This window comes from Paramisgurnus dabryanus, chromosome 8 (genome assembly GCF_030506205.2).
Source record: "Paramisgurnus dabryanus chromosome 8, PD_genome_1.1, whole genome shotgun sequence".
NCBI lineage: Eukaryota > Metazoa > Chordata > Actinopteri > Cypriniformes > Cobitidae > Paramisgurnus > Paramisgurnus dabryanus.
In genome coordinates, this window is record NC_133344.1 from 16,737,999 (window position 1) to 16,755,337 (window position 17,339).

The 17,339-nt window shown below is 36.5% G+C and overlaps 2 protein-coding genes across 7 annotated transcripts; both read left to right on the forward strand.

Moving 5' to 3' along the window:
- The first annotated feature begins 2,254 nt into the window (after positions 1-2,254).
- On the forward strand, positions 2,255-8,053 carry rnf183 (ring finger protein 183). The gene is made up of 2 exons (XM_065280726.2): positions 2,255-3,071; positions 6,026-8,053. The coding sequence occupies exon 2, from the start codon at positions 6,100-6,102 to the stop codon at positions 6,988-6,990; it is 891 nt and encodes a 296-aa protein (XP_065136798.1). The 5' UTR covers positions 2,255-3,071; positions 6,026-6,099; the 3' UTR covers positions 6,991-8,053.
- A 2,293-nt stretch (positions 8,054-10,346) lies between these two features.
- Positions 10,347-17,022, forward strand: mgat1a (alpha-1,3-mannosyl-glycoprotein 2-beta-N-acetylglucosaminyltransferase a). 6 transcript variants are annotated; one of them, XM_065280728.2, is made up of 6 exons: positions 10,347-11,138; positions 12,896-13,848; positions 13,921-13,964; positions 15,112-15,209; positions 15,358-16,021; positions 16,131-17,022. In XM_065280728.2, coding segments are annotated over exons 4-6 (1,365 nt in total). In that variant the 5' UTR covers positions 10,347-11,138; positions 12,896-13,848; positions 13,921-13,964; positions 15,112-15,207; the 3' UTR covers positions 16,830-17,022. The 6 variants fall into 6 exon arrangements, with proteins under 6 accessions (XP_065136800.1, XP_073671686.1, XP_065136799.1 ...); XM_073815585.1 differs by having other exon boundaries at positions 12,896-13,964; XM_065280727.2 differs by lacking the exon at positions 13,921-13,964.
- The last annotated feature ends 317 nt before the right edge of the window (positions 17,023-17,339 follow it).

Genomic DNA, 17,339 nt, shown 5'->3' on the forward strand with positions numbered 1-17,339 from the left:
GAATTTACTTTTTTTTTTTAAACTTAAATTTACTAAGGCAGATAATAATTTTTACAGTGTAAAAGAGCACTGAAAATGTTTAGGGTAGATAGTCAGGAAAATTGTGCATACTCCAAAATAGGGACATTTATTTGGATAAATAACAGAGATCAAAGGCAATGTTTGAGCACAGATATAAATCCTAGACCGGTTGCTATAAAACTGAAACTGAAAATGTTTGCAAATCTATATTTCTGAAACATAGAAAGTTTTTGTGTCATGGTTAATATATACCTACATTTCAATAATCATTAATTTTCAATGGTTTGTAGTTTCCCCCTAAAGCTAAATTTGTTACGGTAGGAAAGAGAGCTGTTAGTCAATGAGTAGCTAAACTATTTGTTTTGATCTGCCATCCCATTCATCAGAAAACCATCTGAATCACTGCATCAATCTCAGTCACTTTTATTGTTTTATACAATTATGATCCAAAACAACACCTTGTGTGCCTTATTTTGGTTACGAACACCATTGAAATTTCCTGTAGACTTTCCCATAAGTGTCCTTGAGCTTATCTATACTCTCTTTTAAAATGTTTGTCTGGCTGTATAGTGTACTTGAATTTTACCGGTTCTCAGTAATGGGTGTAGCTGAAATGGCAAGCTTGTTAATTAGTAGGTGATACCTTTAACCATTATAAAGCTAAATCAAAAAATTTTGTTTTCCCTTCAACAAATCCACAAGTTGCAAAAGCTTTTATGTGGTATATACATGTAAACATTACACTTCCGGGACAGGGCTTATCCTAGTCCCAGACTAAAATGCTTGGTTGAGCTGCTATAACATTTATCCATCTGTGCCATTGTTTTGTCTCAAGATGCACACTAGTATTGTTTTTTGTAAGGTGTGTTTGTAAAAACTACTTAACTGTCCTAATATGTCAATGTTAATTTTATTTATATAGCACCATTTCTACAACACAGGTTGACCAATGTGCTTTACACCAAAAAACAATTCACTTGCGCAATGAAAGATAAAATACTAAAATAAAGTAAAACACAACAACCATAATGTATATAAAATATATATATATATATATATATATATATATATATATATATATATATATATATATATATATATATATATATATATACATTGGATAAAAAAGTCTACACACCCCTGTTAAAATTGCAGGTTTTTGTAGTTAAAAAAAATGAAACCAATGAATCATGTCACAACCTGTTCCATCTTTATTGTGAAATTGCAACTTATTTATTAAAGTGAATAACAATATGAATAATTTACATGATAAAATGAAAAAAAGACTTTTTATATCGACTGTAAATATATTAAAATATAATATATTAAATATAAAACAAAGGTAATAATATAACGAAGTTCTAGTCCTGGATTAATCTTAACCCTGTCTGGGAAGCCGCCCCATAGTGTGTCATGGTTGTAAAGTCATGATCTCAAGGGCACAGTGGTAATGATTCTTGGATTGTGTCTGAGGAACTTTGAACCGGTTACCAGTCCTTTAACCATTACAGCATCCTTCTTTATATATCTGTACTGTATGGTGCTGTTTCCCGGACAGGTCTAGATTAATCCAGGACTAGGTGTCTCTTGGATCGGACCACACTGCTTGTCCATTTTAAAAATGAGCGACTTTGACAAGGGCCAAATTGTGACGGCTATACGACTGGGTCCGGTCATCTCAAAAACTGTCTTGTGGGATGTTCCCGGTCTGCAGTGGTCAGTACCTATCAAAAGTGGTCCAAGGAATCGGCGACAGGTCATGGGGCGGCCAAGTCTCACTGATGCAATTGAGGAGCGAAGTCAGGCCCGTGTGGTCCGGACCACCAGACGAGAAAGTGAATGCTGGTTCTGATGGAAAGGTCCAGTGGAGTCCATGCCTTGATGGTCAGGGCTGTTTTGGTGGGAAAAAGGAGACCTACACAATTTTAGGCAGGTGGCTATAATGTTCTAGCTGATAGGCTCTAAAAACTCAGTAAACTGATCCCCAAAATGTTGCAATGTGTATAGTTGCCTTTAAACTTGACATCTGTACAGATATCTCTTTAAATTCATTATGTGGCACTAGTGTGTTGACACCATTTCTTAATTCACTGTTAAAGGTCTCAAGATACTGGTATGACAGGTATGCGCATGTTTAGGTCGGTGTAATGCTTTGTGCAACAACATGCTGTATAGTCATTATCCTGTGTGTGTGTGTGTGTGTGTGTGTGTGTGTGTGTGTGTGTGTTTTAATCTGGACACTACATTTATCAGTGACTTCCTGGGATGGTAAAGTACTTCCTTATATTCTCCCATATGTTTTTAATATGTTTCCTGGTTTAAAAAAAACACAAATCTAGATTTAACCAACTGATCAGTAGTCAAATTTGCATATATTGTGATAAAAGTATCTTTATTATTTCAAAACTTGGGGCTTGTTGCCAAGAGGGGTGCTGTACCACTTCTTTTCGTTCATGGTGCACTATAACAGTGCATAAAATCTAAAGAAGGTTTACCTGCCAAATCCAGGTCGATTTGGGTGGGTGGATTCCTTTGATTTGGGCTTTTAAATAACCAAGTATCCACGAAGCAACCATCCCTAAAACGCTTAGGGTCAGATTAGGGCCAAGAAGCTGCCTGCAGAATAATTCTTGATCTTATAGGGAATCAAAGGCAAAGTTATAGATTCAAAGTCAGCCGAGACCTTGAAACAATACTACACATGCATGTTTTGCTTATACATGATCATAATAACAACCAGGTTCAGTCGGTACGTTCCAGCATGTTCACACTGAAGCAGTTTTAAATAGCACCTGGACGAGTTCAGCAGGTATGACAAGGTAAATGGAAAGGGAGGGACGGAGGGAGACAAACACACAGAAGAGGCGGAGAAAAATTGTTCACGTCAAAAGCAACTGACAGACCGTAAAAATCGTGATAAGGTATTCATGTTGATAGAAAGATCAGGCTTTTACACCTGAAATGTACACCTAGTGGAATATGTGCGTCTGGAGCCAAACAAGCTTGGGGAGCACCTGAACATTCGGGTTCTTCTGTTATTCAACTTATAGGTAGTTACAAACCTTGACTTTTTTTATCTAATTTAACCTTTAAAAAGGTATTTTACTCTTTAAATATGTAAAACGTATGCAGAATTTGTGTTTTATGTTGAGCAATGTTAGGTTGCCTGAGTAATCTCATTTGTTGGTTTGTAACTCTTAACTGACTCGATCTGGTTTAGGCTTAGACAATGTGCGTGTGGCTTCCTTTAAAAAAAACTTTTATAGTGCAAAATATATGATGCTGTAAACATAACATGATGGCAAAAAGCACACAATGAAAATAACCAATTAATATAATATAGTTAAAGCACTTAAAATAATTTGGTGAAGATTTTAATACATGCAGATTGCTTAACTCTCGATTTTCTAATATTGTTTTTTTAACACGCCAAGTTATGTTTTGCTTTGAAACATTCCTATCTTATGCAAAATCTTCCAGTTCAAACTTAACTATAATCTGACAAAACAAAGGTGGAATCTCACACAAACTGTTGTACGAGCTTGATATTCTGGTTTGCATTCCTGTGCTTAAGGTCAAGCACTGAAGTGAAGTAAATCAAGTGTGTTAAGCCACCTGAGTCTGATGGCGTAAATTCAGAATGCATTCATACAGAACTACACCGTAAAAAAAAATTCCATAGAAATTACAATGTTATTGCAGCTGGGTTGACGGAAATTTACAGTAGATTTACGTTTATGTTATTTACTAGCAAGAGTTTGTTTAAAGTTAAATAAATTTTAAATATTAACAAATCTTTATCTTTACAGAATAAAAGTATACAATAACAGCCCCATGCTAAGCATTCTGGGAACCAGAAATCATCATCAACCTTTTTCTGTTTTTTGCTTCAGATTTTGTTTTTCCAGAATGTTTTGCTTGATGCTGTTTTTTTAGTTTTACTCTGTAAAGACAAAGACTTGTAAATGTTTAATGTTCATTTAACTTTGAACAAACACTTGCCAGTAGATAACATAAATGTAAATCTACGGTAAATTACCGTCAACCCAGCTGCAATTTCTACGGAATTTTTTTACAGTGTACACATTTCTTTAATAAACTTGAATAGAGTTGAATAAAGAATATAATATAATGCAGTTGCTTAAAACAAGACCAAGATTGGGCCTCTAGACCAAAAAATGAGTTATTTTAATTTGAAGGTGTATATCACATTTTCACTCCCCCCCCACACACACTAAAAGGTTTATATAAATATATATATAATCAATAATAAATTAGCTTAAGTTATTTTAACTTTATTTTTTATAATTTATAGCAACTCCTCACTAGTGAAGAAAGTTTAAATAAATTGTAAATTCAAGTTGATTAAACTTAAAAATGTAATTAATTGTACATTTAAGTTGATTAAACTTGAAAATGTAAGTGTGTTTTATAAACGTTAAAAATTGTGGATACTTAAGGTGTCTCATTATCATAGGGGAACCACTTTAAGTGCTACCTTTGTAGTACCATATGGTGCTACTTAGAACCATAAGTGGTGCTAAAGTCATGCTATAACACCACTTATGGTTCTACATACACTGTAAAAAGTGAAAAGTTTGAACTTAAGACCTTTTTTATGTATTACAAATGTAAGTAATTTTTAAGTTGATGTAACTTTTCAATTTTTAAAGTGTATAGGTGCTATATAGCACTTAATTAAAGTGTTTCCCTTATAGTCTTTAAAAGGGACATATCATGAAAGTGCTATAATTGGCTCCCCAGTGCTTCTATTAACCTAGAAAATGTGAAAAAGGTCAACCCAGTAACTTAGTTTTGGTAAACCATTCTCTGCAAGCATGTGAAAAAATAGGTCACTGAAATTTGGCTCCCCTTGTGATGTCAGAAGGGGGTAATAACGCCCCTTAATCTGCACTATCCAACCACGGCACTGCCATTTAGTGCAGAGAGAAAGAGAATGAAAATAATTGACAGCACAATTGAGTTTCAATTTCAACAAATCACCAGCATTGTGATCGGTGTTTGCATTTCATCAGCTCATTTGCATTTAAAAGGATACATTCCAAACGACATATTTCGCTCACACCTGCAAAGTGGCAATTTTTACATGCTATAATAAATTATCTTTATGGTATTTTGAGCTAAAACTTCACATACGTACTCTGGGGACAGCAAAGATTTATTTCACATTTTAAAAAGCCTTCTGAAATGTCCCCTTTAAAGTTTTAGTGACTTCCATAACATTTTCAGATGAGTCATTTTAAAGTGTATCTTAATGTATTTAATATGTTAAGGTATCTTTTTGTAAAGGCAACTATTTCTGTCTTTATCACACATGGCTGCTAATGGTTCAGCCCAGATTACAATCTTCACCACTGAGTTACAGAGTTGCACACATTGGTGACCTGGAATTATGAAAATGAGATTGATTCACTTATGCAACTTCCATAATATACTACTGATAATGTCTTTGTAAAAGGTCAAACAATATGTTTTGTCAAAAAAGGTCTTCGTCCTCTATACCCTGTCAGATAAAATGATCCCAAGCTGTAAAAGGTCCAGCTATGCATATATTTGGTACCAATATATACCTTAATATGCATGCTTTGGGTATCACTGTGTACCTCTTTAGATTAGACTAGATTTGAGGTACTCTTTAGACGCAAAGGTTTACTTTTTGAAAAGGCACCACTCCAGTTACATCTAGAGACAATTTGTAACAATTTTTTGGCCAAATTCAAGACCTATTTTTTACATTAAACATTGGCACATTTGATAGATGCTTTTATACATTTTATCAGTATGTGTAAAGCTTTTGGGCTGCTAATGCAACAATCTACTAGTTGAGCAACAGGATGACTTGTAGAAATAAACTTGTAGAAATAGACCCAATGAACCCTGAAATTTATATCCATTTCACAGGCTTGGTAAAACACTGCGACTATGTGCTTGTTGTGAATCCCATCGTGTTATCTCTGCTGATCTCTTTCATATCCCTATACAGGCTTGCCGAATCAGCTGCCATCCACCACACTTTCCATTCCTCTGGATCTGCTCCCATAGATCTCCAGCGCCATCATGAGTGACGATAAAGAGGGACAAGGTGAGGACAAAGGTGCCAAAAAAGAACCAAAGCTTGACAGCAAGGGCAGCTTCAACTTGAAGGCCAGCAAACTTCTTAGAAGAAGTCGAAGTAACGACTCAGAAAACCACTACCGCGAGAGCCGGCGAGGAAGAGAACAGGACAGGAAACAGGACGTTAAGAGACCACGGGGTCGCAGCGAGGAGAGGAGAAGGCCACACTATGACCCAGAACCAAATAACCCCGAGAAGGAGCAAGCTACGGATGACCTGGAGGACCTCGAGTGCATCGTGTGCTTCTGCAACTTCGACAATGTCTTTAAAGCCCCCAAGTTGCTTTCCTGCGGTCACACGTTCTGTCTGGAATGCCTCGCGCGTATCAACGTGAATTCGGCCGAGCTCAAGACGCTCACGTGTCCCATTTGCAGAGAGCCGACGGAAATCCGCCACGGCCGAGATCTGCCACATCTGGGAAATAATGAGGACATCTTCCGCAAGCTTCCCCCCGACATGCAGAGGGTACTGTCCGTACGCTTCCAAAGAAGTAAGGGCAAACTGGTCCTCAAAAAAAATTCCTCAGGCCCCGTCAAGACCACTTTGAATATACCAGTGTTTAAAAAGAAAGAAGAGCAGGTACCCAATTACCCCCTCGAAGCCATGGAGGAAGGGCTCGGCTCAGCGACTATGATCAATGTAGGGAGACCTCCTAGCAGGATGAGAAGTCATATGAGAAGGTTTCTGTATTCCAACCAGTGCTACTACACAACAGTGGCGGGCATTATAGCGGTCACTGTAGCTCTTATGCTAGTCGGGATCTTTACCTTTGTGATTATGCCCCATGTGAGACCAGTAGGAAACTCTAACATTACCCCAACCGAAAGGCCTTGATGGATGAGAAATGACACAATGGTTGAAGATTAAAAACAAAGCAAGTTGGATTCTTGGTGGAGCCCAGTCCATTACACAATGCTGTATGGAGTACAATACGTTGTTGCTTTTATGTTTGCGTATATGTGAAATGCTACACAATAGACATGAACTGGATAAACAATAAAATATTTTACAGAGTAATTGTTATGCAAAGGTCTCTGGGAACGAGAGGTGGCAATGACGTCTTTCTGTCGATGACGTTTGGTGTTTATTGAACTGTGAATTCATTTAATTATTGGTTAAAAATATTTTTTTTCTGAAAGGGCTGGATCTGGTTAGAAAAAAATATGTACAATATCACATGAAGAAAATCTTTCTAAACAATGCTATTGATCTCCATTCAAAGTATACATCGGAAAAAATTAATGGAAGGTGATAAAATGTTCCTATTACTAATGAGTAATTGTTTTTACATATGCTGCATAACGTAATTACTATATTGTAACATTTTATGTTCTGCACTGTATGTTCATTAAATGTCCTATTATTTTGCACAAATGGGGAGAGGACAAAATAACTAAACTTGTTTGCCCTCATTCTCCATGTGAGTAACCTTAACCTTCCCTGAGACTCAAACCTATGACCTTGAAATTGCTTGGCCATGTGCTGTCAGTTGGGTCATGTCACGCAATAATGAAACATATTTTGTTTTCAGTAGCGCACATGAAGGGCTGTTTTGAGTTATGCTGGTCATGCAGGTTAATGCATAAAGAAAAAACTGACTTCATGCTAGGATATATACAATATACACAGAAGCTCCTGTATAGCTGTGAGCATTGTGTCAGCATTGCAAAAGGTCATTGGTTCGAACCCAAAGGACACATGTTGACTAAATGTACACTTTGTAATGCACTGTATGTTGTTTTGGATAAATGTGTGTGTGCCAAATGTGTAAATGTAAATGATACAACAAATAACAGTGCAATATTATTATACACCGTAGCTTTCTGAAATACTTGATTGTAATTTGGCAGTAGTTCAAACGTTTTTGAATAAGGACCAATAAACTGTTAAATGAGAACTGATTTCGTGTCACTTACAAATTAATGGTCTCTGAAATCTTTTTTTATTATTGATTTAATTTAATAGCTATGCTACATTACCACCTTAGGTGTGCATTTTTTTTGCTCTCTCAAATAATTTAACATTGCAATGTGGGACAGGAGATGTGGGACAAAAGGTGTCCTCCACACTAAGCTTTATTTTAATTTGAAGATCATATTTTAAATACAAATACATAAAGGGAATAGTATACTTTAAATGCAGTTCACCTAAAATGATCATCATTTACCCTCATGTATGAGATATGAGCTTTTTTTAAGCACACAGTTGATGGTACCCATTGGCTTAAAGGGATAGTTCACCTTAAAATGAAAATTCTGTCATCATTTACAAACCCAAGTCATGTTGTTACAAACCCACATACACTGTCAGAAATAAAGGTAAAAAAGTGTTCCTTTTCTGTCACTGGGGCTGTACCCTAAGTTTCTGTTTGTTACCGTTACAGGAATACAAAACAGAATACAATTTTCGTTAGATTACCGTACCTTAAAGGTGCAAAAGGGGATGTTTGTTTTATACATTTTTGCAATATTACTTGAAACTGTCTTTACTAGATGATAAAAGACTATTTATTAGCTGCACTGAAAGTAATAATATTAATATACGTCATCTGTGCACAAGATAGGGCCTTAAAAACTTCAGCCAATTGCTCATGCGGTCATCGCATAAGCGATTGGCCCTCTGGCTTGTCAATCACTGCCATTAAGATCCTTGTGAGAGACGTGCGCGCTCCAGTAACTTTACACAGGTGACGCATGCGCATAGCACATGAAACTCCGTCTTAAGTTTCGGTTTGTCTTCATTGTCGATCCTGCTTTCCTCCCCCAATTTGCACCACGGTAGAGAAGAAACTCGAAGGATGACGCAAAAGAAAGACTTTTTTAAGCCGCTGGGAATAGGAGAAAATTGAACGTTGTCAGAAGAAAGTAATGTATGCAGTGTCGTTATTGGAGAAACATTTCAATGCTGGAGAGCAATGAAGGAACAGAGAGGTGTCAAGACAGACGCGCAGTTCGCAAAATTCTTCCCGAAAGGTAACAGTGATTATTCTTTCTTTGTGGAATAATTATTGTTGTACTGTTATTCAAGTATATTGACGTTGTTCTTGTACTGTAGTTGTAAGGCAGTGACCAGTCTGCTACATGCTAGTTGAAATGGGAATAGCGTCGACTGATCTAACGTTTTAACGTCTTATTTACGCATGCGCTCATTTAAAAAACTCAGTAACCGGTTTTTGGATTCTCAGTCGGCGAAAAACATCCTCTTTTACGCCTTTAAGGACCTACATTGTTAGAAAAAAGTCAAACTATACCCTAGCTGTCAGTGGGGCAGCACCCTTTAAGAAGGCAATTGTACGGACCATTAGGTACAGATATGTAAACATTTAGTACCAATATGTACCTTTGAGATACTAATATGTTATTTTGAGGTACTAATGAGCTCTCTTTGGTCCCAGAATGTGCTTCTGAGGTACTAAAATGAAATCATTAGGTGCAAAGCTGTACTTTTTAAAAGGGTACAGCCCCAGAAAAGGTACAGTTTTGTACCTTTATTTCTGAGAGTGTATATTTATTTTTCTTCTGATGAACACAAAGGAAGATATTTTGAGAAATGTGGGTAACGTTTGCACATTCGTGGACCACATTTACTTCCATAGTATTCTTTTTTCCTGCTATGGAAGTGAATGGGGTCCACGAACGGTTTACAAACATTTCTCAAAATATCTTCCTTTTTGTTTATCAGAGCAAAGAAATGTATGTGGGTTTGTAAAAACATGAGAGTGCATGATGAAAGAATTTGGGTGAACTATCCCTTTAAAAAAGTAAGTTGAATTGACTTGCACCAAAACATTAGCTCAGGTGCCCTCCAGTGTACAATCTGTAAAAAAAACATTTACAAATTATAAAAGCGCGCTATGCACACTTTTATTGTTTTCAACACATATCAGTATGAATCATCTATGTAAACGATTACATTTTTATCGAGTGTGTTTTGGGTCTTATTCAAGTAAGATATAATGGTGTTTTAATCGTTCCCACCGTCCAAACATCCCACCAATAGAACCCAACATATTAAAACCCACATTCCAGTTTCCAATTAAACTGATTCAATTTCCATGAAAGCTATTTAAAATTTTTGTCATGGTTTCAGTTTTTTAAGCAGGGTTTTTATTACAACACATTATTTATACAACACAGTTATCTATTCTGTATATCTGCTTGAGTAGCCTATATTTTTAATGTTGGGTGAGTGCCTTCTGTAAATGGTATGTACACGAGCCTCCCATGTGAAGTGCACGAGCGCACAACACCCCTCAAATACTCCGACCATCGTGGGTCGAATCCGAGTCATTAGGAACCTCATGGGTCTCTTTGTACCCACCTTGCCTGACCAATATATAGATCTCGTTAAGTCTTGGGAGCTGCAGTTGAGTCCCGATGGCTTCAACACCGTCCGCCTCAGCCCTCTCCGCTGTTCTCCGGAGTCAGGGCAACATACTCGCCCGAAAGGGGGTGAACCAGACGCGGCCTGCGGCATCGGTCTACGGGCTCGGGATGAAATCTTCAAACCGATCATTTTTTCGTACTCTCTTGGGTTTTATATTTAACAGGGAGATTGACGAGATTCAGGGAGTTTGGTCCGTTTCAACGCAACTTAAAAGACGATCTGCTGTAAGAATCACTGAGGATCATCTGGTCAAAAACTCAACATTAAAGAACTGTCGTAAAACGAAACTGAAGACGGATTATTACGGTTTTGCGTTTAATTCTGAGCGGTTTAGTCTTTTATCAAAAAACAGCAAAGTTCTTCGAGTGGGTAACTTGTATGTGGGGAAAACAACGTCGGAAAATCCAAGGACTTTTTGCATTTGTATAGTTTGTGCTCACGGTAAGAGCGCATTAAACCAACATGAAGTGGATTCGTTATTTCCGATTGTTTTACTGTCGTTATTAAAGAAGAGACTGACATATTTAACAGCTGCAGTGTCCGACATTATGCGGACCAAACTGGGAATAGACAGGACCAACCAGATTTATCCGGATGTAAGTGGTACCGTTGTGAAAGAGCTTACGTCAAGACTTTAAACATTAACATTTTACTAAAACTAACCAATTTGCCAGTGTTTCGTGGGTTAACGTGATTTATATTTTGTTAAGAAATATTTGCACAATTTTATTTAGGAGAGATTGGTTAATAAAAAAAATATATATATATTATGTTCGTATCCCCATTACATTACTATTGCAAAATAGTATTAATAAAGGTCTAGTTATATAGTAGCCTACTATTTGGTAGTGCACAACTGACCCCAATGCTGTTGCATAAACATTTATCTGTATTATTCTTACATGTTGTGCTTTCAAGTCAAATTAAACATAACTTAATCACTTTCTTTCAAGATAACCCTAATCCATGCTAACAGATAGATGTGACCCTGTCTGTGAAATCCAGGCCAAAGTCTCATTATATAATTAGCATTAAAGTTTGATTTCCCTCAATCTTTGCCATGACCTTACTCCACAGTCAATATTACATATCAAGGTTCTTAAAGGGAAACACCACCATTTTTCAATATTTTACTATGTTCTTACCTCAACTTGGACGAATTTATACATACCTATTTTTTTTTTAATGCATACACTTAATCTTTGTACAGCGCGTCATGAATGTGTTAGCATTTAGCCTAGCCCCATTCATTTCTTAGGATCCAAACGGAGGCTGAATTTAAAAGCCACCAAACACGTCCATGTTTTCCCTATTTAAAGACTGTTACATGAGTATTACATGTATGGTGGCACAAAATAAAACATGATTTTTTTATGCAAATTAAAATGAGAACTATATTGTATGGCAGATAAGCACTTAGTTTGCAGCACTTCAACCTTGGTGCACAGTAACGTCATCACTCCTGACTACTCCCCCCTCTCGCTCAATATTACTGCTTAAAAAAAAATCGCTTTATTTTTTTACGTTTTGTTTTGTGACATCATACTTACTCATGTAATACTCATGTAACAGTCTTTGAATAGGGAAAACATGGAAGTGTTTGCTGGCTTTTAAATTCATCCCTGTTTGGATCCTAAGTAATGAATGGGGCTAGGCTAAATGCTTACACATTCACAACGTGCTGCGCTGTACAGAGATTAGGTGCACGCACTGAAAAAAGATATGTATGTATTCATTCATCTAACTTGAGGTAAGAACATAGTCTTAAAAAAATATTGAAAAACGGTGGTGTTTTCCTTTAAAGGTGCAGTGTGTAATTTTTTAAAGGATCTCTTGACAGAAATGCAAAGTAAAATACAAAACTATATTATCAGGGGTGTATAAAGACCTTTTTATAATGAACCATTATGTTTTTATTACCTTAGAATGAGACGTTTTTTATATACATACACCTAGGGTACCCTTACGTGGAAGTCGCCATTTTGTGCCGCCATGTTTCTAGAAGACCTTAACAGACAAACTTTTTTTACTAAGTTTTCTCTGTCGATGACATTTTTTTTTTGTGGTGGCTATCGTAGCTTCTCTATTAGTTTTAAAAGTGAGGGAAGAGCAGTGGACTGAGCCATTGGTTGCAATTCGCAACCTCACCACTAGATGTCGCTATAATTTACACACTGCACCTTTAAAGATATCAGAAGAAAATCTAATTTTAATGAAATGGTTAATTATGGTGCTATAGTATATTTTAAGAGACAGCACATACTGCCTATATTTACAGATCACTGTTTCAGTTTTAAAAATGTGTATACCCTGTTAACAACATAGACATTAATCATTTATTATCTTTATGTAGTGCAATAAGCGGAGTGGAGGTTTCGAATATAACACTGAAGATCATACGGAGGCTGAATCTCAGACTCTGCAGGGAGAAGCGTCTGAAATTCAGAAATGAATCTTCTGCAGATCCTTTGGATGACATGCACTTCCCAAATGCACCTCCAGACTTCCTAAAAACAGATAGCTAGATTTATTTTGATTGGCTTATATGTGAATGTTTGTAATGCCAGTGTAACCGCACAATATGTCCTGGTTTGTGCTGTGTGTTGTAGCCTAAGACTGAGCTCTGTGGATGTTTGATAGAGCTTTTATATGCTATGTATTGTTGTATAGCTGGATTTTGCCTTAGGAATAATATTATATGTAAATATATTAATAAATATATTATTTCAAAGTACATATGCAAAACTCTGACCTTATACGGTAATCAGGTAACCAACATGCGTTTAACAAAATAAAGAAAAAAATGATGTTAAATGGTTATAAACTGCCTGACTTTATGCCTATATTTCTGATAAAGAGAAAAACTTTTGGAAGAAATCATGTGTTGAAGTTGTACACCCTTGAAATAAGATCCAAACATGATCCGTGATGCCTAACATCTACGTTTTTTACTTAGTACAGTCGAAAACCTACATACAGCTACTTAAAAGTAAAGCAGATGTTCTTATGTGAGACTTGAGGGGGCGGGGCTTTCTAAACATGACGCCACGCCACCCGGAAGTTAAGCGCTGTTACATTCTTGAGCGAAGCTTGGAGGGTACGCTCGAGAGTCAGGAAGTTTGTAGCTCTTAAAATTATAGGTTATTTAACGTCTAAACCATTTCAGAACCAAATAAAGGACCTGGGATATTTGAAACGGTGCAGAATTGTTAAAGCTACTGAAATATGAGTATAACTGAGTGAGAAGTAGAGAAATGAGTGAAGAAGACGTTCAACATGCCAGAGTATGAGCGCGTGTTGACTCATGTAAGTCAGATATGTTGTTGTGTTTCATCATAGTCGTGCTGGTTTCGTTAAATAAGTAAACTGGTTTTTCAGCTTTTGGGCTGTTGGTGGTGGAGGGAAGGCTGAATGGGCTACAGGTGAGAATAACGATCGTTCGTGAGTCGTGACTAGTCATTGCATTTCCACGAGTTAAACTTCCACGAGAACTCTTTTGCATTAACAACATATTCATGCTGTTATGTTAAGAGATCTATCACATTAAATCGATCAAATGACTCTGATCATCACCATTCATGTGCACATTCATGTGTTTTTAAGATTCTTTTAAAAGTTTGTTAAAAGTAAAAACTTGAAAGTAAATAAAAAAGAGGTTAGATAAACATTATGCAAAGAGCAACGTAGGATAAACACAGTGGTTAGGTACAGATACTTCTAGTCGTAACAAATGTATTAAAAAATGTAAATGCCAAATTAATTGAAAAGTAAAGTTAAAAAATAAATATTAGATAATAAAAACACGTTATTATTTAAAAATTGAAAACCAGTATAATTTACTATGCACAATATGTTTTACTAATACTTGCATTGTATAACGTTACATGATATACTTTACTAATCCTTTTAAACTCTTTTTAATTTAAAAAGCTTGGTTGACAAACAAAATGGACCTTAACTTTTAAACACAAAAACTGTAGGGTAAAATTTAATTGAAAAGTGATTTCTAGATGTAATTGGTCATAAAGACTACTTGTATATTTGATGTATAGTAAATATTACGAATTTAAAACATGTTTAAAATTATTTTAGATAAAGACAGCAGTAACAACATAAACAAATGGCTTTTGTGGCCCAAGAATCAATAACAACGGAGTCCCTCTAGAGTAGTTTATTTCTGATCACAAGCAAAATAAATAACTAGTAAATTACCTAAATTATTATAAGACCGATATGAAGCCCCATAGTAGAAAAAAAAGACTACTGTGGAAGTCAATGGTGCTTATAATCGGTTTGGTTATAAACATGCCTTAAAATATTTTATAAATTTTATAAATAATGACAGATTTTAAAATTTTTGTTATACTATCCCTAACAAGTGGATTGTCACACTGCAGAATACTGCCTTAATTGCTAGCAATACTACGTCAACTACATTAATGCATGGGTTATCTTACTAACATCAGTGATTTTCAATACTTTAATGATAATGAATTGCCATAATACTCTTATAAATGTTATGTGACTTTTTCCTTTGCTTAATATCCTTTGATCTTGTTTATTTTACAGGCCCTGCCAATGGTCACCCTCGCACATTGGACTACAATACAAATATCATAATCTAAAAACCTGGAACATGTTTTATTTTCACCTACGGTCTCTTTAATGTAAAGTTTTATTTACTTATTAGATAAAAATCATGCAAAGCATGTGATTTTTTTCGATATCCACAAGACTTTATTTATGTTCTCAATGCCCTGTCTGTATTATCATCCACTTCTGCTTTCCTGAATCCCCTGTATCATTGCACCTCAGGTCAATGGCCATGCTCCGCAAGAGAAGTTCTCTCATCATTTGCGGTGGTTTTATATTCGTAGCTTGGAATGTCATTCTCATCTATGTCCTTATGGGTCGTCCGCTCGGTCAGCTTGACAGCAAGGCTGAACCTGGTAAAACAGGTGACCAAGGAGGCGGCGAAATAGGAAATATTATCAATGAGGTGATGCGTGTAGCTAATGAGTTTGAGACTGAACTTAAATCGCAGAAGAAAATCTTAATGCAGATCAAGAACCATAGGTCAGTTTGGGAAAACGACAAGGACAATGAACCTGCCGCTAAGAGAAAATCAATAGCAGAACCTGCACCACCCGTGGTCATCCCTATTTTAGTCATTGCCTGTGATCGTGTGACAGTAAAACGCTGCCTTGATAAACTCATTGAGCAACGCCCATCAGCCGAGCTTCACCCAATCATAGTGAGTCAGGACTGCGGGCATGGGGAAACTGCCAATGTGATCGCATCGTATGGCAGTCAACTGACCCACATTAAACAGCCAGATCTTTCAGAAATCGCCGTACCTCCGCAGCATAAGAAGTTCCAGGGCTACTACAAAATCTCACGACATTACCGCTGGGCATTGAACCAAGTTTTCAACACGTTCTCCTACACGTCTGTTGTCATTGTGGAGGATGATATAGAGGTAGCTGTAATGCACATTTTGTTTTCCTATTAAAAAACGTTTTTGCTCACATTGCTTTTAGGTTTTTTGTTGGTGAAACTAAAATGTGCTTGTTTTTCTATTTTATCAGGTGGCTCCTGATTTCTTTGAGTACTTCAGAGCACTTCATCCAATCTTAAAATCGGACCCAACTTTGTGGTGCGTATCTGCCTGGAATGACAATGGCAGGGATGGGTATGTTGATCCCGGTAAAGCAAGCTTGTTGTACAGGACAGATTTTTTCCCAGGCCTGGGCTGGATGCTCACAAAAGACCTCTGGATTGAGCTCGAGCCAAAATGGCCAGCCTCATTTTGGGATGACTGGATGCGTCACCCCGATCAACGCAAAGACAGGTCCTGCATCAGACCAGAAATTTCCAGAACTATAACGTTCGGCCGTAAGGGTGTGAGTTTGGGTCAGTTTTTCGACAAGTACCTCCGCTTTATTAAACTCAATACCGAATTTGTGCCTTTTACAACACTAGACCTATCCTATTTGGATAAAGAGACATATGATAAGACCTTTGATAAGGAAGTATATAGTGCTGAAGTTGTGACTATGGAGGATCTGCAGGGTGGTAAACTGTCTGGACCTGGGCCTTTCAGACTGCAGTATTCCAGTGCTGACAGTTTCAAAACATTGGCTCGTAATCTCGGCATTATGGATGACCTAAAGTCAGGAGTCCCTCGAGCAGGGTATAGAGGTGTAGTTAGTTTCCTTTCACGTGGAAAGAGAATCTATGTGGCACCACCTGCTGGTTGGAGTCAGTATGATCCAAGCTGGAGTTGAGGTGGAGTGTTTTTTTTTTAAAGTTTAAATTATAAAAAGTTATATTTGGTGCACTTGTATGTTACAGCCTGTCTTTAAGACTTACTATGGTTCATTTCACAACTGTGAAATTATTGCATACTGTTGTAAATGTCTTAAAATGTCATTGTCCAGTGCGAATACGATACCAAAGATAAAAGATTTATCACTCAGACTTTCTATCTCAGGTTTCATTATTTCTTTATATAAAAATTCTAATAGAATTAACATGGGAACTGACATCTTAAACTGAAAATATAAACAAATCTTACACTGACCAAGTACAGCCTGTCAAGGAACATTAAATTGAGAGTAAATTATATGTGAAGAAAGTAACACTTATTTTTTCCAACTGTAAATACTTCTCCAAGTGCCTTTAAATGTAAGATTATTTTCATTTACCTATATATTGTCTTTATTAAATTGTGTGTATGGTGAATAGCTTTGTGATTTGACTATGCTGAGAAAAATCCTTTGATCAACTGTTGTGGT

What these genes read in the sequence shown, in the direction of transcription:
- rnf183 (XM_065280726.2), top strand. Translation starts at nt 6,100, where the DNA reads ATGAGTGACGATAAAGAGGGACAAGGTGAGGACAAAGGTGCCAAAAAA.
- mgat1a (XM_073815585.1), top strand. An exon ending in TTGTGGAGGATGATATAGAG is followed by an intron (nt 16,022 to 16,130) that starts GTAGCTGTAATG and finishes CTATTTTATCAG; the next exon opens with GTGGCTCCTGATTTCTTTGA.